Genomic DNA, 22,235 nt, shown 5'->3' on the forward strand with positions numbered 1-22,235 from the left:
GAAATGTGAGGTCTAGCTAGAGAGCGTAGCTTGACCAACCTCTTCCAAATCCAGCTTCCAGAATTCTGAAAATCTGTATCCCAGAATAGTCTTCCTCTAATTATGACCTTGTGAATCCATGAAACCCAAAGAGAACCTCCACCAGCAAACAATAACCATATCAACTTTAGACCAAACACAACATTAGAATCTTGCAGCTTTCGAAGACCCAAGCCTCCTTCTCTCTTTGGAGTGCAGACTGAATCCCAAGAAACTTTGGCACCTCTAGCAGAGTTAGGAGCACCTGTCCACAAAAAAGCACTGCAGATTTGCTCAAGTTTATCCAAGCAACCTTTGGGAAGTGGAAAAACCGCAGCCCAAAAATTGATGATGCTGTACAAAACTGATTGTATTAACTGGAGTCTTCCAGCAAAAGATAGATGCCTGACTTTCCATGAGGAAATTCTAGCTTTGATCCTGTCAATAAGAGGCTGATAATCAAGCGGTTTCAGTTTGTGTGGTAATAGAGGTAGACCGAGATACCTTACTGGAAGAGAACCCTGAGTTAGACCAAATCTAGCAGCAAGAATTCTAGACATGGTCAAGTTATTCCCATCAAGAAAAAGACATGACTTACTCAGGTTGACATCCAAACCCGAAGCAACATGAAACTCTCTCAAAACATCCAAAATACCGTGCAAAGAGTACTCTGAACCATCAAAGAAAATGAGAACATCATCTGCGAAGCTGAGATGAGTGACAATAGGGTCCATACAGAGAGGATGCTTGCGAATAGAACCTTCAGCAGCTGCTATGTCTAGAAGTTTAGATAAGAAGTCCATAGCCAACACAAACAATGAAGAGGAAATTGGATCTCCTTGTCTTAACCCCTTCTTGCCCGGAAAGAACCCTACCAATTCCCCATTAAATGATACTGAGTAGAATGGGGTGGAAATACATGCTTTTATCCAATTAATCTTCATACTTGCGGTATCCATCAAATAAAGTGAATAACATACTTTCATGCATTACATATTTGGAGTGGGTTGTTCACTTGTTCTTCATTATATCCTTTTTTCCTTACTAGAGGTAAAATTTATTTATAATTCATCAGCTAACAATATAATGATCCTTTGAATGGATAATTTTTGAAAGGCTAACATGCATCTTCAGCATGTCAACTGCTTTTTTTTTCTTTTTTTTTGTGTGTGTGTGTGTGTGTACGAGTGTGCGTAGATATATTTAAGATAATTTACAATCAGTTTCTTCTACAATATAACATTCAAAATTTCAAACTTTGTAATGGTACTACTTTGGAGAAATTAAGAATTCAAAATAAAAACGAAAACAATGTGCATAATAAATCAGTGATAATGTATCAATACATTTCGAAGTAGAAATTTTGTTGATTGGACATGAAATATTCATCCTCATTGGAATATGTATCTTATACATATATATATATATATATATATATATATAATTGGAGAAATAATAAAAGTTTGTAATTTTTTTTGTCAACTAATTTTTTTTGTAATCTATACTATTAAAGCAGAAGTACCCACTAAACTCAAATTATACCGTGACTTTGTTTTGTTACGTTTTTCATTAAAAATGATTAGAGAATCACTTAATTTAATTAAATTACCCTATAGTTTCGATTTCAATAAATGACTATTATACCCCTTAATCGCCCACTTAATTATGACCGGGTCGGGACACGGATCTTCTTTAACCTGGTAATAGAACAAAAATCTACACGCGGATCCGTTTGTAATCCAGGTTAATACTATTCGGATCGTGTATTTGGTTTGATTCAAGAATAATTATTCACACAACCAAACAAGGTCTTATCCCTATAAATAAGGAAACTTGTATTCGAGTATTTAATGGCTTCAATAATATCAGATATTAACTATTACCATACTTAATCCCTATAATTATTATGAATATTAATAATAATGAGAAATCTTTAATACTTATGGATTGTGACTTTGTTGCTTCCAAAATAATCAATAGATTAAATACGAAATTGTATATATATGTAAACTTATTTGATTTGCTTTTATATTGTGAGATATTTACAGAAACATAAAATCAACTTAATACAATTAAATAAAAACAAATCATCATTTAGTTTAGATTTTTCAATATTTCCTTAACAAAATCATAGTAATTAATTATGATTAGTATAGATGGAAAGAATAAAAAAACGCAGAAATTATATATATGTAAAGTTGTAAACTAATTTACAGAAAATGTGTACTGCATATCCCACATCGACTAAATATTTTGGAATATAGTTCATAATCACTATAAATATATGACTAATATGTTTTGAGTAAAGTTATAAATTAATTTACAGAAAATGTGTACTGCATATCCCACATCGACTAAATATTTTGGAATATAGTTCATAATCACTATAAATATATGACTAATATGTTTTGCGTACAAATGAGCAGGAAGCTTGATTTATCAGGTATCCAAATTTAACAGTTTAATTTGGTTCTATATTTGAGCATATTTAAACTTTTAAAAAGTAAATATATTATAATATATTTACGTTTTTTAAAATTTTTTAAGAGATTATAAATATTTAAATTTTTATAGAATGTTTAAATTATTATAAATATTTGAACTCCGTTAAAAGTTTAAAATATTATAATATATTTAAGTCTATAAATATTTAAGTAATATTAATATTTTTACTCTTAAAAATTTTAAAATATATTTTTTTTTGAGTTAAACCCGTCAAAACATGTATTTTTATCAAACTATAAATTAAATTGGTTTTTACGATGTTGCTGAGATTTGATATATTAAATATTAACTTCTAAATGATAACCTAAATATACCTAATCTCACTAAAAATACAATGGTTTCCTAACTATTGAAATATCTCACACTAAAATTTAACAAGCAACTTCTCATCTTTTGACGATAAACCAAAATAAAGAAAAACTCATACTCTTACAAAACTACTATCTGATATTGCGGTGTGTATATCCTCTTACAAAACTACTATTCAATATTGCGGAGTGTCTATTCTCTTACAAAACTACTATCCGATATTGCGGTGTATCTATTTCCATGACAAACTACATTTTACAAACTACTTACTCTATTAAGATTTCCAATTTACTGTATAACCCCAAATATACAAATAAACAATATATAAACAAAGAAAATACGTCAAAAATAAAAAACTACATTACAAAAAAAAGTAACTAACAAAATATTTAATCCCGTGTTGTAGCACGAGGTATCACCTAGTTCTATGTATAACAACTAGGTAATAATGCATATTAATGTCGAGAAAAAAAAAACACAAAATTTAGACAGAAACTTTAATTAATCATCTATACTAATAAAAAGTAGGAGCTATAAGCTTCTAAATCCGTACACATAGGATTTTAAACAACCAATGGAAATTTAACATATCACTTATTAACATTTTATACAATTTCCAGAATTTTCTATATTAAGAATTATTTTAAACAATTACATGTCATTTATTAACATTTTTTTAAATTTACAGAATTTTTTAGAAAAAGGAAAAATTTTAAATTTATGGAAATCAAAGATTAAATTTATGGAAATCAAAGAACTAAGCACAATATCCCACATCGGCTGGAATTTTTTTAGACAATGGTTCAAAATAAGTATAAATAAGATTAATATGTTTCCAACAACGAATGAGCAGGAAAACTTGATTTATCAGGCGTCCAAGTTTAAAAGTTTTATTTAGTTTGATCTCGATTTTTATTTGATCAAATTAAAACTTTAAACAGTTTCAAAAAAATATTATAATATTTAAAAATTTTAAAAGTTTAAATATTATAAATATTGAAACTTTTAAAAATTCTTAACTTTTAAAAAGTTTTTAAATACTAAAAGTTTAAAATATTATAAATATTAAAAAAATTTAAAAGTTTCAAATTTTATATTTCGAAACCATTTAAAAGTTTAAAATATTAAAAATATTGATGTAAAACATAAATTATCTTATTTATCCACATTTGTGCTTTTTATTTCATATGAGCTGTAAGACCTTAATTTGATGTTTGAATCAAATTTTGAGGTTTAAAGAAGAAAGATAGACGACAAACACACATATTTTATTAGATATACATAGGCATGACCAGGGTTACGGTTGTCACGGTTAAGGATTATTAATCATCGGTTATGGTTAGAAATTTTTGTAACCTTAGCCATAACCGTTGAACAAACGATTAAACGGTTACGGTTCAAGCGGTTACTGTTATATACGGTTACAGCTATTTGATAATATGATATGGTTGATATTATTTGATGATATAATATAACTTATATTATTTATTTATAATTAATATGTTCTTATAGTGTACTCATATTTCTATATATCATATGATTCATATTAAATAAATAATTATTAGTATATTTTATTATGTTTTTAAAATATTATAAACCAAGTAAGGATTTTGGTTTGAGAAGTTTCTAAACGCGTGGATCTAAAACCAAATAAGTATATGGATAAAATTGTCAATAATTGGGTGCATGTGTTCACTATGCTGGTAATCATGAATTTTACAAATTTTATGAGAAAAGAAATGATTTTGTTCTTGGAGTTTGATGAGTTATCAAGTTGTATGGTAGTCTAAAAAAAGGTTTTTCAGTGGAAGAATATGAAGAAGTTGACGAGGAAGAAGAAGAAAAAGAGTATAAAGAAGAACCAAACGGTAAAAGTTACGATGAAAATTAACACAAACTTTGACAATGAAAATGACAAGAAAGAATATGTAGAATAAGAAAACATTGAATAAAAAACACGAAAACATAGGTGGTAGCGATCAATTAAATATGAAAACGAGTTAAATTCATGATTATAAAATTGTTTCGTTTTTCTCGTGGTCAAAGAACATGGTTTAGGATATGTGAGGGCATCAGTTTGATTTGCCTCGTCTCGACGTCAAGTTAAATTTATGATTTTTTTATCAGATTTGATTTTATAACACAACTGATTTTTATATTTTTAAAAATTGTGTATCTGAAATTTAATTTTTTTCCTTAGTACTAATTTTAATTTTTTTGTATGAGATAAATTTTAATTTTTTTTATGAGATAATATTCTATTACCGTAATCAATCATATATAATTTTTATCAAAATATATCAAATAAACCATGTGTAGCGTAGGTTCAAAACCTAGTAATTTAACAAATTGATGAGATATAATACACATTAAATCTTGTTTTATACAGTAGATAGGTCAAAGTAGGTAACAGTTAACACCTTTCTGACGCGACCATCAGCCAAAAATAGAAACTTGGGCCTGGAGTTTCTATTCCAACCATACCATTTATTTATGTGGCCTAAAAACTCAGCAGCACATTGGTCCAAAAAAAAAAAAGTTTACTGTTCCAATAACCAGGTGGGATACAGACATACAGTTATACTAGTTTTGTATTTTGTCGTCGATGTCATTGTTAAGTTTATTTTATAAACACTAATTTTCTTTTAAAAAAGGTTAATTTTCTAAGCTAATGGGCCACAAGTTGAGTTGTGCTTGGGGCCCTCTTAATGTTTAGGTCAGCCCTATATCTTATTATTCCATTCTTATTTATACTGTTTTTTTTTGAACTAAAAATAATATGTTTAATGTTTTCAAAGATTTTTTTTAATATTTTCGTTTATTGTTTACTAATTCGAATTGCGATAAATAGGCGCATACTATAGTCTATAAATAAAAACACACACACACACACACACATACATACACACACTAATTTCAAGTTAAAAATTATTAAGTAATAAAATTTGTGAAATTTTTTTGGTTGTTTTATAAATAGAGTAAAAAATATGAAGTGACACAATATCCAATTTTCCGTTCTAATCAATAGAGAAAACATGTTGGTCCGCTTTTTAAAAGGTAGCATATTACTTGATATAGTATGAGCATCTAATGACAAATAACTTACAAAATACAGGATTTGGTCTTAAAAATCTGAAGTAAACTCATCAACAACTCAAAAATAATGTAAGAAGAACAAAGCCTTTTAACTTAGTAACAAACAGTCAAATTTACAAAGTGGGAAAGTGATACTGAGAGCAACATTTCAAACTCTGTTACTAACTTGCTACTACTCACTCACTCACTGCAACTAAATCATCAAACCAGGCGAGATCAAAGCACCAGGCATTTTTATCCATTTGTTTCCGCGTTTGTGGACTCGCTATATTACATAACATCAAAGCTGCATTGTAGAAAGAAAGAAAAAAAAAACTGTAAAAAGCTTACTCTTGATGATCATTGACGATGATTGATTAGGCGTTTCAGATATCAGCTTCAGGGTGGTAATACAGCATCTCATTCCACATCATCTCTCTGATCATTGGTTCCTCCATGTTCTCATCTATGTCCAGAGCGATTGGGACATTTGCAGGCGGGTTGGATCCAGGATCAAACAGCCCCGCCATGTAGGGGTGCAAGAGTGCATCTGTTACAGAGATTCTCTTGGTTGGATCAAACACAAGCATCCTCTGTAACAAATCTATAGCTAGAGGATTGGCTTGTGGATAAAGATTGGAGAGATGTGTTCCTCTTGAGAAAGGAAGAGACTTTATAAACCTTCGAGCTTTCGGGTTGTCTATAAACCGAATATCAGATTCTTGCTGGCTACCAACAACATTGATGATTAGCTTAAGCTGGTTGAGACATTCTGTTCCCGGGAAGATCGGTTTCCTACCAAGAATCTCAGCAAATATGCATCCAACTGACCAAACATCAATGGAAGTTCCATAGTTATCACAGCAAAGAAGAAGCTCTGGTGCTCGGTACCAACGTGTAACCACGTACTCCGTCATGAACTGCTCATTGCCTTGGCTAGTTCTCGCTAACCCGAAATCACAAATCTTGAGATCACAATTAGCATTGACTAAGAGGTTCCCTGGCTTCAAGTCACGGTGAAGGATGTTTGCAGAGTGAAGATACTTCAAACCCCTTAGCAACTAAACATAACAAACAAAATGTCAATATTACAACAAACCGATAAAACTCAAAAATGTAGACTTACTAAGGGAAGGACATACGACGTTACCTGAAACAAGAAGTACTTGCAGTGATCATCAGAAAGAGACTGAGAGGATTTAATAATCTGATGAAGATCAGTATCCATCAGCTCATAAACCAAATACACATCTTTGAAACTCGATCTAACAGCAGGCAACATAACATCTTTAAGAGCGATGACATTATCATGCCTCACATGCCTAAGAAGCTTAAGTTCCCTCAACGTCCTCAAAGCATCAACACGATTCTCAAAGACATTGTGAATCTTTTTAATAGCAACTCTCTCGTTAGTCTCTCGGTTGATGGAAGAACAAACCACACCATAAGCTCCTCTACCAATGGGTTTGATAGGAACATACTTAGTATCGATTTCGAACAATGTTTGCCACATAGAGTAGTAATGTTTCCCTTTCTGTTTAATCCCATTTGGTGGCTCAACCAACATCGCCATTTCTCTCTCTCTCTCTCCTAAACCAAAAAAAAAAAACAAAACCAAAACTTTTCAGTATATTTTTCCCCCAAATTGGCAAAATTCTGAAAAAGGGTTTATAGATATTTATCGAAATTTCAGGAATTTTTGTGAAATCATTGAAGCTTTATTCTTCTTTACGTCTTAAAAAAAAAGTGAAACTCCAACTATTTTTTTTATACATATACCTTTACTTAGCTATCAATCTTACTACTCCCAATAAAAAAAAAGCAAACTTTAAGCGTAATCAGAATAAAAAAAAAACTCAAAAAGAAGCTCTATCAAACAGAGGAAGAGATGGAACATAACATACCCCCAAAAAAACTGAAATTAAAGAAGCCAAATTCGTTGTTGTTGAAGATGATCAGATAAAGAGGACAAGGGTATGATTGGATCTGAATTGAGATTGCTTCTTCATGATATAGCTAAAACCAGACAGAAGATATAAGAGAGAGAAGGAGAGGAAGAGTTAGGAAGTGGTGAGACCCATACAGGGGAGGAATGGGAATGTTTAGGGAAGGAAGAAGAAGGAAGAAGAAGCAAAGGAAAGAAGCAAAATACGTTTGGTTTGATGCAAGTCTTCTAATTACGAAAACGACATTCTTTTCTAGATAGATTTAGATATTTTTTTTTGTGTTACAAAAAAAAAAAAAACTTCAGTTACAAACTATCTTAAATAAAATAAATCTCAAAAAGTCTTGTTGATATTTTTTATTTTCTTACAAATCAGGATTATTTATTACTATATTTGGTAATTGAATTTTGTAACTAATAGAAAAAATTTGAGTAAAGATTTTAGTATTAAGTAGAATTAATCTTGGTATATACGTACACGAATACACAGAAATTGAGGGTTTAAATGGATCAAGTAACCGGCTACTAAGCACGTGGGTGCAGTGAAAAGTAACACGTGGCTAACGTTGATTGGGGGAGACTTCATCTTGTTGTTGTTGTCCGAACCGAAGTTTCCACTAAGAGCCGGTGAAGTTAAACCTAACTTTAAAGAGTGCGTCATTACAACTACTCTGGTTTGGTTTCAAGAAACCCTCTGTTTGAAACGGAGCTTTCGTCGAAGCGATTTTAAAAAATAAAATTTAAGTGTGGCTGCTGGGATTCGAGCCCAGGTCTCCACGGCCACAACGTGGAATTCTTACCACTAAACTACAGCCACTTTTGTTATTAACTTCTCACAAATAACATATAGATACACATTATTTATCACAAAATCCAATTAATGCTTTGTAAGCACTACACATGATTCATGTCTTCAATGGCCTTTAATTTTTATTTTTTTGAATAAGTAAAAGGTTCGGGCCTAGACCCGTAATTTTTCTCACCCCAGAAACCAAAACATTTTTTATGGTCCCCTCTCTCAAGCATCACTCGAACCGACGACCTTGAATTTGATCAACACGTACCAACTTCTTCTTCTTTTTCTTTCTCTCAATGTATGCCACGAGGTCCTTTTGTCGACCAAGAGAATCATCTAGAGCCTGTGAAGATCCAAGAACTTTTTAATGGGAGAGATAGTGGAAGAAACATAAAATTCATAGTGAAAATGAGGAGATGAGAACGAGTGATATTAAGTTTCCTTCTATGTTACCTTCTTGGTCGCAGCAAGCTCTTGTTCTAAGACATCGACTTGGCTAATAGCAGCATTAAGCATTTCTTCCTTCTCAGGAGGCATAGTTGCTGGCTGCGCACTCAAGATGTTGACTTTGTGCTCAAGCTCAGCCATTCTTTTCATGAAGGCCATGAAATCCTCCCCTGAGATGGTGGATGTTGATTGCATTAAGCTCTTGTTCATCGAGTTGTTATCGCAGTAAACTGGGGTCGAGTATAATGTAGACTCGGTCAGCTTCCTTGGAACATTTTTAGTAACTCTAATCATGGTGAATACACCCATCACAAAAGCCATCACGCCAGTGAAAACAGGTGACCTCCCAATTTCATTTGTAGCTTTGCAAGCTTCTTGAATAGCGTAAACATCTCCTGTTCAATCACAGAGAAGTATTTAAATTCAAATCTTTTTAACTAGGAGTAGTATTTGGGTCTTAAGTTGTGTTTGCACAAGATCTACCTTTTGAGATGGAAAATTTGTGAGCTTCTGGTATGTTCCATGCTGGGTGAGCAACAACGACCTGAGATACAAGGGGAGAAAGTAGAAGAAACATTCAAATTCTTTGGACTTTGGCCATATACGGACATATATATACAACATGTTTCAGGAAAGTAGTGTCATTCTGACATTTTGACAGGGAGAGAGTTGTGAGTGGTCAGTTTCAAGAGCTTCCTCAGCTGCAGAGTCATTTCCCTGGGAAATGATATAACATGAATGAGTGACATTCAACTTGTTTCACAAGGAATTTACTGAAAATATTTGTTAAGAAAGATTATTGATGCATATAGATTAGATCAAGGCAAGCAAGACCTTGGAGTGCACAATATCTTCCTCAAAGGTAGTATTTTCTGCAGCATTTTCAGCTTGAGATCTCTTTGAACATTTGTGGTCACCATTATTTACCCTCTGTAGGTCAATGGGGAGAATCAGCTTAGTTTTCATAGAGAAGGACCTAAACTAACTACAATATAAGAGTTGTTGTTGCTAATATTATATCAAAGAATTTGTCGAATACAGACCTTCATAATATCTGGATTGTTCCATGGACCTTTGTCCGAGCGCATGCAACCTCCATTCTCAGCACAAGTACACGAACCTCCTAGAAACTCAGGCAGCTCACTAATACAAGGAAACATGATATGCATATTTATACACAGAGAAATACTATATCTCTTTGGAGAGTTCATGCGGAAGTTTTTTGTAAAGCTCACGTGGCATCAATTATCTCAAGCAACTTGCTTTGGTACTTGTTACCAAGAACCTGAATATTTTATAAGCTAAAGTAGTTAGAATATCTTTCACTAGAACATCCAGACAGATAGCAAAGAGGTTTTAGATACTTGCATGGATCTTTGCTGTAGTCTTTGGGTCAAGGAAGGACTTAACCGTGCTCCACAACATCCTAAATCCTGAGCCAGCATTGATGATAAACATCCTGTTCAAGGTCTAAGCCGATGACATGTAAGAAATGAGAAAAACAAATAAATCGAGTGACCAAGAATCAGACATAATAAGATGATAGTACAAAACTCACCTCGGGATAGTTGTCGCCATCGACCTTTTGAAGACGAGTAATCAAATCCCTTGCTGCCTTGTTGAAGTTTTTTAGCCCCTATTGTGACCACAGGAGTTTTAATTATGAATTTTGTATAATAGGTTGGTTTCATAAAAAGTGATTTACACTATTTTTGGTCAATATTGGATAATAGTTTCTACCATTTATAAGATTCAATTTGTCTTACGTACCACTCCTTGGACATCAAGAATTGTTGTACTTTGATCAATGTGTTTCTTTGCTGCAATGGAGCATGCTGGGAACTTAACATTGAAAGTCCTCTCAAACTCCATCACATGGTAGTTTACATATCTATCCATAGTCGTAACTTGCATTAACTTGGTAGAGTCTACTTGACCTAGCCTCTCAATGTACACGGGTCGACCTTCCTTGTCGACTCCATGGTGTCCATGAGGGTAGTATTTCAACACTTCATCTATTTCCTTAAATTCAAAATCCTAAGAGATATACATACAAACAATTTTTTTTTATAAATTTTCAATCGCAATGCACGTACCTTCAAGATTCCATAAAAGCTCCATAGTGTACAACAGTACATACCTCCATAATTGTGTCAGCACCAAACTCCTTCCTCCATAAGAGCATGTCAGACCACATTTGTTTAGTTTTCTCGAGATCAAATTTTCTGGCTTTCAAAAACCTACACATACAGAACTTTACAAGCTTAAGCCTAATTAGTTCATTGGCATGATCTATTATATGAACAGTTTAAGACAGCCAACTACCTGAGCATCATATGGTAATCATCATGTTTGTCCGGAAGCAGTTCATCGAGAATAAGCGCTTGGCGGAATGCATCAACCGCCTTTAACTCCTCCGCGTCATGCTCATCCTCGATGATCTCCACGGACATCACTTTGCTACTTCTTCTCTTCTTAGTCAAGGAACAGCTCAACTTGGAGCAACTCCTTTTTTTAAAAGAACACACATTGGGTGTCTCCAGAACACATACATCATTATCTAATTAAGTACAAGATCCATAAAAAAAACACACGTCATGAAAGGTAACAAAGAGAAGGATTCATAAAAGAAAAAAAAAATATATATATATAATAATATTAATCAATGGTCAAAAAGAACATAGATGTACCAACGGTGAGAGACATGATATGTTATGTATTTAAGATAGGCGTGGATTTAGGCAGATACGGGCAGGCGAGAAGAGCACTCCAAAAAGAGTGTTCTTATAATAACAGAACCAAAGTCTTATCCAAATGCCTGCAAAGATCACATCCCCAAATATCATAAGACTTAAAAATGACAGACTCAAAACACATCCCAATCCAAAACACAATCTATGACTAAATCATCAACTGATTCGATCATCTTTCGAAAAGAAACACATGCATAATTAAAGCATTGGTGACGATGATGAATATGGAGGAACAAAAAAACGAAAAAAAACGATAAATTACCTCTGCAAAGAGGAAAATGAGAAATTGGTGAGAGATAAAAAAGGAGATTTAAAAAATGTCCAAAAATATCTATTAATCTTTTCTTTAAAAGCTACACCCCATGTTTTTGTGTTATCTCTCTTGACCAACCATTGATGATACTCTTCTCCATTTCTCTTTCTCTCTCTCTTTTGTTCTTTGTATATTCCCCATATAGAAACGGAAAGAAAGAGATGATCACATGCATTTGTTGTTTTACAGAAATATTTTATTCGAACCAAAATTTTATTAAAAGAATTAATTGTATAGAAACATATATTTAAATATTTTTTATTCTAATTTTTTTTTTTGTCAAGAACCACCAAACCAAACAGAGTAAAAATATAATTAGATTCCTAATGAGATGTATTTTATTTTTAAAATGCCCCCGATTTTAAATAAAAAATAATAATTCTTTTATCTTCTTAATTTCCTTTTCCTTTCCCTTTCCCTCTGCCTCTTCCTTTCCCTTTCTTCTTATTCGAACCATTCCTAGAACCATTGTGTATTTCGTCATCATCAACTACGTAGTCATCATCAATTACTTTACGCATAGCATCCTCCAGCTCCTTGGTTTTGCTTCGCTCGACCTTCCTCTTCTCAACAAAACTAACTACTCCACGAAGAACAATGTCAGTGTCATCGTCTTGCATCAGCTCTTCAGCTAACTCGGCAGGAGTAACTTCAGTAGAATCGATCAGCTTCTCGATTTCCTCGCAGAGAGGATGGTTTAAGCCATCTAAACCAAGGTAATTAGTGACCAGTGTCCTAAATGCTAGCCCTGAACAGTAAGACATGTTGATATGCACATCCATTCTTCCAGGACGTAAGAGAGCAGGGTCTAGCCGTTCTTTGTGGTTGGTCGTGAACACTATGATTCTCTCATCCCCAAAACTTGACCATAGCCCGTCAATGAAATTCAAAATCCCTGATAGAGTCAACTACAACACAGAGACAATATCACAGTCAAAACTAAGAACCAACACATTCTCTCAAAAGATAAATTCAAAAAGATCTCTCACCTTTGCATATGCATAACCATCTTCGGATTCGGATTCGGATTCTGCTTCCCTGTCTATCACCTCGGAACTACAATCGATATCCTCAATAACCAAAATAGAACGATTCGTGGTAGATAACAAGATGCGCTTCAGATCCGCATTATCATCCATACTAGTAAGATCAAGATCAAAGATATCAAACTTCAAGTAATTAGCCATTGCAGCAATCAAGCTTGATTTACCAGTTCCTGGAGGACCATACAACAAGTAACCTCGTTTCCAAGCTTTACCAACTCTCTTGTAAAACTCTCTCCTCTTCAAGAACCTCTCCAAATCATCAATGACCTTCTTCTTCGCATCCGGGTGCATTGCCAATGTATCAAACGTCGAAGGGTGCTCGAGATTGATACAACCCCAATCCCCACCAGCCATTCCATCATCATCTTTGCTCGAATTCACATCTCGGCTATAAAGTTTCACCACTTTTAGATTCGCCTTAACCTTCTCCGATTCGGCTATAACGTGGCTCAAATAAGAGTTGATGACTTTATCTCTAAGCTTCTTCTCGAACGTGAGCTCGTAGTAACGTTTCACTTTATCCACTTTATCCCCTTTCTCGCTTTCTGATTCAACGTAAGTCCATCTCAGAAAGTATCCAAGATCTCTTCGCCTTTCTCGATCGAGACTGTGAAGTGCTTCTGCTTAGGGAGTTTACCGACTCGTAAACGGCCAGTATCGGGTCCGATTCTGTTTCGGAGGTACATCTCCGCCGCGTCGAACACTTGGTTCCTCTTAAATGCCATCTTCTCGTCGATAACCATAGTCACATTCTTCGATTTCGGAGTGAAAAACCGTTCGAGTAAGTTGGTGATGTATGATCGGAGATTCTTCGGTATGAAATCGTGGAACATCGATCTAAAGAGCATCAAGAATCCGCTTAAGGATGCGTACGCTGAGAACAGCGACGACGCTGAGAAAGACAAGTCGGATGAAGGAAACATATCTCCGTCGAATGACCTAGCTAGGGTTACAGAAGTGATGGATGGGATGAGTTAATGTTTTTGTCAAGGTTTTATTATAACTTCTTCATACAATATATAGACGCACATGACGAATACTATTCCTTAATTATTATGTTATATTTCCTCAAAATTATTGCCTTTTTCGTTTGATTTGAAAAGACCAATTTAGAAATTTAACAAAAGTATTTTTGAGGGAACAAAACAAAAAAGTAAAAGACCTGTGTCGCAAGGAAACGTGAAGTAGTAAAGTGGTGGTGTTATTCGTTCAGGCTCAAAACAGGCATTTTAAATGAGATTTTAACTAATTTTTGACCAATTTTCTATAATCTTTTTTTTTTCCTAATAGAATCTTTCAGTTTGGTTATATATCTTGTTCTTTACATTTTTTTTAAAACTTTCGTAATTGAGGAGCCGATGATCAAAAAACCATTACCAACGTTAGCATGAAACTAAAGAATAATTATTTGACCATCATATGATTATTCGAAGAATGAATTACTCAAATGTTATCCAAAAGTTTATTACTCATATGTAATTAAACACTGAAAATTACTCAAATGTTTAGTGCCTGCATGTAATTACAATTTATTTTTTGGGTTTAGTTTTTCGATTTTGAATAAAAAAATAAAAAAAAATACACATCAAAAAATTAAAATACACATCAAATATGATTTAACATATCACTAAGCAATAAAAAAAATACAAATCACAAAATTAAAATACACAACAGATAGATATGATTTAACTGTTTTGATGTGTATTTTTTGAGAAAGAAGAAGAAGATCTAGGGTTTAACAGTGAGGGACGAAATAGATTTGTGAAGAATGTAGAAGACGAAGTCTCTCCAAGTTAAAATGGGGTGAGGGAGGCTGAGATGATGACTAACTCAAGGTTAAGATATTTTCTAGGGTTTAGTGAAAGATTAATCTAACTAACCATGGTTAGATGTGTGGTTTACTCACCAAAAAGCAATTGTCTAGCTTGGGCCACCGATGACAGAGCTCTTGAGACAGCCTTCTCTCAATACGGCGACGTTGTTGAAATTGGGGCAAGAAGAAAACCAAAATTTCTCACTTGTTCTTGTTAGAGAGAGAGAGAGAGAGAGATCGCCGGAGATGGGTTACGGATGGGCGATCTTCGAGGGGATAGTGGTGATGGGATCTCTGTGTCTGTTAGGATCGGCCGGTCTCTGGTTTCTCAATCGGAGGCTTTACAAGGAGTACGAAGAGAAGCGAGCCTTGGTTCAAATCATTTTCAGCATCGTCTTCGCCTTCTCTTGCAACCTCTTACAGCTCGTTCTCTTCGAAATCATCCCTGTTTTATCTCGAGAGTGAGCTTTTCGATGAACAGATGAGAACAGATGAATCTCTTCTGATTCTTTAGATTTCAATCGATTCACCTTGATTTTTCTGGTTCCAATCGTTATTAATCTCGATATGACGTTTCGGATTTGACGGCAATTGATCTCCGATGGACTTACGGGGACGGCGAAGGGCACCGGCAAGGTTAGTTTTCTTTGTAACTGTTGTGAATCAGTCTAGATTTATCTTAGTTTCGTTCTTAGTCTAGATTCATTTGAGAGAAGTATATTGTTGGAGAGTTTTGGGTTTGTTGTTGATGCTTATACTGTTGATTCATGGCATTTTTTTTGTAGTACAATTGATGAGTGTGTTGTGTTGCTTAATCTTAATCCTGTGCAGCTCTTGGCAGAAGATTCTGCTTTGAAGAGATTCAGTCCCACAAGAAAAGTGTGCACAAACTTAAGAGGATTGGAGATGTGCTCACAGTCGTTGTTGTTGCAGGTATATCACTTGCTTCACAACTTCGTCAAAGCTCTATAAGTAGTCTCAGTAAGAGGTTCACTAGGCACACTTAGATTGATGAATCAGAGTAAGATTGAATCTCAAGTACAAGCAGAAATGCTTTGAAACTTTTCAATCCATCCTCTGTCAAAGTTGTTCTTGAAATTTCACTTCATTGACTGATCGTAAAATAGTTTCATACCAAATACAATATCTATTATCTATTAGCTGAGCTTATAATACTAAACAACTCTCCAACTTTTTTTCTGATGTACTTAGTAATATGAATTATGGAATCACGACATACTCGAACATCCCGGATCGAGAGTCTTACTTGTCTTTCTATGCCTTTAAACATTCGATATCTTTCTAATAATAGCACACAATAATGTTTGTTAACTCAATGAAAATGGCATCTACTAAATTAGACAAAAAGAAATACATTGTCCAGTGAAACCAAACTCTGTTTTTTCTGCCGTTTTTGTGGAATCTGTGCTTTTCCTTCTTTTAAAATATTCCTTGAGATTATTCGTACTTTGTTTTATAGAATATCATATAGTTATATTTGCACTTTGTCTAACCCATCGATTAATATCTTATTCATGGATTAGGTACCTCCATATTATGTGAAATTGTGAATAAATCACACTTGATCGTTTACTTAAGGCTCTGCTGTTTTGTTGATTATGTAATAAAATGATGAACTTAATAATTGTTTTGCCTCTTCTTGAAGCCAGCAGGATCGAAGTAGCAAGAATATCAAAAGCAAACAAATCTTTACTCTTTAGAAACACAAAAAGAACCGATCTTCTTTTGCAGGCTGTTCCAACTGCAAAGGGCCAAGCTTTGGCTGATGACTAAGCTAGGAAAAAAAAAAAAAACCTAAATGCAGAGGTAAGAACTGCAGGAATCTACTACAATTACTCGGTACTGACATTATAGCTGAATGTTGAATGTTGTTTTTATTGTGAAGTTGTATCTCTTTCCTGGTCTCTATATATATCGAACCACCATTGTACTAAACCTATCATTCTGTTTAAATAATTATATGTTTAAACAATTTTATTTTTATTTTATTTTTTACTATTATATCACCATGTATTATATTCACTTTTTATATACTATTTTATCCAAACTCATTAAACAGATATATAATTCACATAATTGACTATAATATAGTTATGAGATGTAACATATGTCATTTAGTTAAGAATTATATATATCTATAAATATTCCTCCTGTAGCGCGGATCTGATCCTAGTTTTATATTATAATAATGTGTAATGATATTTTAATCATCATGTTGAAATCTTTGTTTCAGTATCAATCTTTTATCCTATAAAACATATCTCACCTGTCCAATGAGGTTCTGCCATAGGATTTCTATTTTATATTTTAATTTATAAAAAAACTATTGTCATGTAATTTTCTCTATTTTTACCTGGCCAATGAGATTCTGCTCCAATTGTAAACAAATTCTTCTTCCCTGTCTTTCACCTCAGCATTACAATCCAAAACTCGACCATAACCCATCAAGTTACACAACAGACCATATCATATATCCCCAAAAAACCTTGTTTACATTATATGCATCCTTTGACAAAATCTGCTGAAGGCAAAAAGGAAAACAGAGTTTAAAAGCAGAGCAAGTAGAGTTTTATAATCTTGAACCAAACCAACAAGACAAACCATGCATCCTGATGCTTCTTCGAACCTGTGTCTGAAGAGAATAAAATCTGTTCCTCACTATTTGATCAATAGCTTTAATACCAAATGGTTTTACTAAGAGAACCAACATCGATTTATAGTTATTCTACGGTAAGTAGGTATCCTGTTGGCAACCACTATGGCAATATCATATTCTCGAACATACTCACGACCTTTTAAATTGCTTCTTTACTTTGCCGCTTTTTAGGTTTTGTCAACAACTTTCGTAATGGTGAAAAATTGCAGTGCCTTCCACTATTTTTTAATAACATTGGTAATAGTTCTGGTAACTTAAAAAGTAATTTTTAATAACCTCATACAAGCTTCTGTTAAAAGTACTAAGGTTTACAACCCATACAAGCCTTTTATTTTATTAGGCTTAATGTTAAAGTACCAAGTTACACAACACACCATTTCATATATCACAAAGCTATCTCTTATCTAATAAGTTTTGGCCTTTCTCCCTTTTCCTTTTTGTTTACCACTCTTCTTCTTCTTCTTTACACAATCCAAAGAACCACTCTGTTTTTCGTCATCATCAATTGCTTTACAAGTAGAAACCTCCTTAGTACTGCCCTTGCTTCTCTCAACCTTCCTCTTCTCAACAAAGCTAATTACTCCACGAAGAACAACATCGGTATCATCATCTTGCATCAGCTCTTCAGCTAACTCAGCAGGAGTAACTTCAGTAGAATCGATCAGCGCCTCAATTTCTTCACAAAGAGGATGGTTTAAGCCATCTAAACCGAGGTAGTTCGAGACCAATGTCCTAAATCCTAGACCTGTACAGTAAGACATGTTGATATGCACATCCATCCTCCCAGGACGTAACAGAGCAGGGTCTAGCCGGTCTTTGTGATTCGTCGTGAACACGATGATTCTCTCGTCTCCAAAACTCGACCATAACCCATCAATGAAATTCAAAATCCCTGACAAAGTCACCTGCAGCTCAAAGACAATATCAACACAGTTAGAACCAATAATAGATTGTCTTAAAAGATCAAAACCAAATCACAAAATTCAAAAAAGATTTCACCTTTCCACTCCTCTTATCATCTTCTTGATTCTCAGCTTCCCTATCTCTCACCTCAGCATTACAATCAATATCCTCAATAACCAAAATCGAACGGTTTGTTGTAGATAACAAAACCCTCTTCAGCTCACCATTGTCATAAATACTACTAAGCTCAAGATCAAACACATCAAACTTCAAGTAATTAGCCATTGCAGCGATCAAGCTCGATTTACCAGTTCCTGGAGGACCATACAACAAGTAACCTCGTTTCCAAGCTTTACCAACTCTCTTATAAAACTCTCTCCTCTTCAAGAACCTCTCCAGATCATCGATGATCTTCTTCTTCGCATCCGGATCCATGGCCAACGTATCAAACGTCGATGGATGCTCAAGATTAATACATCCCCAGTTCCCACCAGCCATACCATCATCATCATCACTGGCGTACACATCTCTGCTATAAAGCTTCACCACTCTCAAGTTCCGCTTAATCTCCTCTGACTCGGCTACAACGTGGCTCAGATAAGAATCCATGACTTTGTCTCTAAGCTTCTTCTCGAACGTGAGCTCGTAGTAACGTTTCACTTTATCACCTTTCTCGTTCTCCGATTGAACGTAGCTCCATGTCACCTCGGAACCCTCGAAGGTATCGAGGATCTCTTCCCCTTTCTCGATGGAGATCGTGAAATGTTTCTGCTTAGGGATCTTGCCGACTCGTAAACGCTCTGTATCTGGTCCGATTCTGTTCCGGAGGTACATCTCCGCCGCGTCAAAGACTTGGTTCCGGTTCAGTCCGAAGTTCTCGTCGATAACCACCGTTATATACTTCGATTTTGGAGTAAAGAACCGGTCGAGTAAGCTGGAGAAGTAAGATCGGAGCTTTTCCGGTACGAAATCGTGGAGCATCGATCTAAAGAGCATCAAGAACCCCGTTAAAGATGCGTACGCTGAGAACAGCGACGATGGTGAGAAAGAGAAATCGGATGATGGATACATCGATCTTGAGAATCGATATGCCACAAAGAAAAAAACCGATGAAATTTGCCGATGACCTAAAGATTTTATTCCGGTGAAAGAGACTGATGAGGGAGAAGATGTGATGGGGATGAGTTAAAAAAAAAGTGAGAAAGAGGTAGTGTTCTTTTTATAGACGCAGATGCCCAAAATTGTTTTCACATATGACCAAATAGGAAAATAATAAAGAAGTCTTAACAGAGTAAAGAGACTTGACCTACCAAACAAAAAAATTAGTAAGGAAGGGAAGCTTGCGCCGCAAGGAGACGACGTCCGTGTACACGTCAGAGGTCAATTAGTACATGTGACGAACGAATCTACTTGGCTCTTTCCACTCTTTGATTTGGTCGGTTCGATGAATAAAGTCCCTGTTTTAGAAATTGCTAGGCGTTAGTCGGGCGTTTGGGATGGGCCTAGCGCCTAGCGAAAAAATCAGAGATTAAACAGAGATTAATCGAGGACTAGTTTTTGGGTTATTTTATTAAATTAATAGTAAATTAAAAATATATGGTACTAAATATATGTATAATTATGTTTATGTGAAAAGAAAAATATTAAATAAAATATAAAGCTATAGTATTGTCTTTTAAATTACGGTAAAAACATAAAAACGTAATGTTAAGAAAACAAATTATGATTTTAATTAAAAGTTTGTACATTAGTTATTGTAAAACATCATAAACTCTTAATTTAAATGACTAAATAACAAAAATATATATATTTGATTTATATTTGGTCCCAAAAATAATCGATATATACAAAATTATGCGGGAATTAATCGGATTAGATGGTATAATCGGATAATCGATGCTAGGTGGGGATTAGTCATTAATCGAGGTGGAGAGGATGGATCTAACTATTTTGCGGGGCATAATCGGTGTTAGGCGGTGATTTTTAAAACGGGGAATAAAGTACAGATACGTCTAGAATAATAAAATTTTGCCTCTCTCTTAGTGGGCCGAGGGTGTTCACTGTTTAGAGCCCAAACATTTTCTTCCCCCAAAGCAGATCTTAGAAGTTTGAGCCCAACATACACTTGTTGGCAACACGAAAAGCAAATGTCACATGCATATATATAGATCATCAATAATCTTCAGCATATGCATAAGTTGTGAATTTCAAATAGTTTCTGCAAGCTGCCAATCTTATCACGGCCAGGAACATATGATTTCTCTGTCAGTGGGTTTGATTTCAAGATCTTGAGACTATGAAGAGTCAGTGTTTCTGAGCAAATTTTTGTCGACCTCATATATATCCTTCAAATGTTATGTTAGAATTTTGTAGACGAGGATGCACCAAGAAAGATGAACACCACTAACAACGTCAATAAACTATTGTCATGTTTTGTTTTAGTTTTTTTTTTTTCCAAAAATTTTAAATGTTAGATTTGAATTTTTGAAGTTAGGCCAAGTGAGATTTGGTCAATTTAATTCCGGTAACTATATATCGTTGGCAATGACTAACATAATACTATAATTTATCAGTTTTTTTTTTATGTCAAATGAAACCAAAATCTAGTTCATCCCAGTTGATTTTTTAAAAAACGAAAAGATAGTACTTGCGTAAATTCTAAATTATAGCAATCATATCAATAAGGTTTTCACAAGCAAAAAATTACTGAACACAAATCATAACATGATTTCTATACACATACACATCTACTTAAAGTAGATAACAGGAGTATTAGATCTCAAATCCCACATTCCACTTTCTTTAAGGTACTCATGGTATCTAGAAAACTCTGGTTTAGCCGTCGTCGCGTTCTTCTTGCTTCGGCGGCGATAACCATCAAATAAACTAAAGATGGGATGCTCAAATTGCTTGGCACCACTGTTTTATTTGGCTTTTGGCTTGGAAGCTTTTCCAAAATCACAGGAAAATCTCCACCAAGTCTTATCGATGGAGCATAATACGGAACGCTAGTTGATCTCCTCAGCTTTGCTCCGAGTAAGCTAAAGGTGGAATCAACACTTACACGCTCGTATCCGCTGCGACGGCTCCTTGTCCTCGTGCTTAGGGTTCTTAGCATTTGCATATCTGGATTTTTGGTTTGTGTGTCGAAGTTGAATATTAAGGTTGAATTTTTCTTGGAAGAGAGGAGTCCAGAGAAAGTATATTGTTGTTTGTGGTTATTGTAAAGAGAGAGTATTCGTTTGTCTTTATATAGTTTTGTTGATATAATATAAAAATCGTAGGTATGATAATTGTGCATTATTCAAGTTAAGTTGCCGATTTGGAAATTCGAACTTTCGTTGGTCGTATCCTCTTTTCTCATTAGTTATATTATTTTAGTCCCGTTAGAATAAATTAATAAAGACTACGACTTGCATTAGTTTCATGATAAACGTTGTGTTAACAATAGAATAAAACACAAGACTGTTGACCAAAAAAACAAAAAGACTAATTACGTTAGACGACATGTATGTTATCATACCAAAATGTCACATGGTTGTAGTTTTATATATTACTATATCACGTAACCGTACGATTGTAACTCACTAACAGCTCCAAATACTGTAAGCAAAACATGAATTTTGAGACGAAAA

At 34.2% G+C, this 22,235-nt stretch overlaps 3 protein-coding genes, 1 long non-coding RNA gene, 1 other non-coding gene and 2 pseudogenes across 6 annotated transcripts; 1 reads left to right on the forward strand and 6 right to left on the reverse strand.

Annotated features, from left to right (window-relative positions):
* LOC104700207 (mitogen-activated protein kinase 7) lies at nucleotides 5,994–8,089 on the reverse strand. The gene is made up of 3 exons (XM_010415687.2): nucleotides 7,812–8,089; nucleotides 7,058–7,497; nucleotides 5,994–6,968 (listed from the first exon to the last, which is right to left on the reverse strand). The coding sequence occupies exons 2-3, from the start codon at nucleotides 7,478–7,480 to the stop codon at nucleotides 6,294–6,296; spliced, it is 1,098 nt and encodes a 365-aa protein (XP_010413989.1). The 5' UTR covers nucleotides 7,481–7,497; nucleotides 7,812–8,089; the 3' UTR covers nucleotides 5,994–6,293.
* On the reverse strand, nucleotides 8,598–8,669 carry TRNAH-GUG. The gene has a single exon. It is a non-coding gene; the product is annotated as a tRNA-His (tRNA).
* LOC104700217 (phosphatidylinositol/phosphatidylcholine transfer protein SFH10) lies at nucleotides 8,608–12,056 on the reverse strand. 2 transcript variants are annotated; one of them, XM_010415700.2, is made up of 13 exons: nucleotides 11,786–12,056; nucleotides 11,421–11,655; nucleotides 11,236–11,335; nucleotides 10,866–11,132; nucleotides 10,654–10,731; nucleotides 10,464–10,565; nucleotides 10,331–10,380; nucleotides 10,139–10,238; nucleotides 9,930–10,025; nucleotides 9,747–9,812; nucleotides 9,579–9,639; nucleotides 9,102–9,490; nucleotides 8,608–8,991 (listed from the first exon to the last, which is right to left on the reverse strand). In XM_010415700.2, exons 1-13 carry the CDS (start codon nucleotides 11,799–11,801, stop codon nucleotides 8,878–8,880), a joined length of 1,674 nt encoding a protein of 557 aa, XP_010414002.1. In that variant the 5' UTR covers nucleotides 11,802–12,056; the 3' UTR covers nucleotides 8,608–8,877. The 2 variants fall into 2 exon arrangements, with proteins under 2 accessions (XP_010414002.1, XP_010414018.1); XM_010415716.2 differs by lacking the exon at nucleotides 11,786–12,056 and having other exon boundaries at nucleotides 11,236–11,349; nucleotides 11,421–11,511.
* On the reverse strand, nucleotides 12,541–14,131 carry LOC104700246 (annotated as a pseudogene).
* On the forward strand, nucleotides 14,981–16,978 carry LOC104700256. The gene is made up of 3 exons (XR_753531.2): nucleotides 14,981–15,656; nucleotides 15,852–15,953; nucleotides 16,687–16,978. It is a non-coding gene; the product is annotated as an uncharacterized LOC104700256 (long non-coding RNA).
* LOC104700260 (AAA-ATPase At2g18193) lies at nucleotides 17,939–19,797 on the reverse strand. The gene is made up of 2 exons (XM_010415748.1): nucleotides 18,697–19,797; nucleotides 17,939–18,602 (listed from the first exon to the last, which is right to left on the reverse strand). The coding sequence occupies exons 1-2, from the start codon at nucleotides 19,669–19,671 to the stop codon at nucleotides 18,102–18,104; spliced, it is 1,476 nt and encodes a 491-aa protein (XP_010414050.1). The 5' UTR covers nucleotides 19,672–19,797; the 3' UTR covers nucleotides 17,939–18,101.
* On the reverse strand, nucleotides 21,242–21,805 carry LOC104700267 (annotated as a pseudogene).

This window comes from Camelina sativa, chromosome 1 (assembly GCF_000633955.1).
Source record: "Camelina sativa cultivar DH55 chromosome 1, Cs, whole genome shotgun sequence".
Classification (NCBI taxonomy): domain Eukaryota; kingdom Viridiplantae; phylum Streptophyta; class Magnoliopsida; order Brassicales; family Brassicaceae; genus Camelina; species Camelina sativa.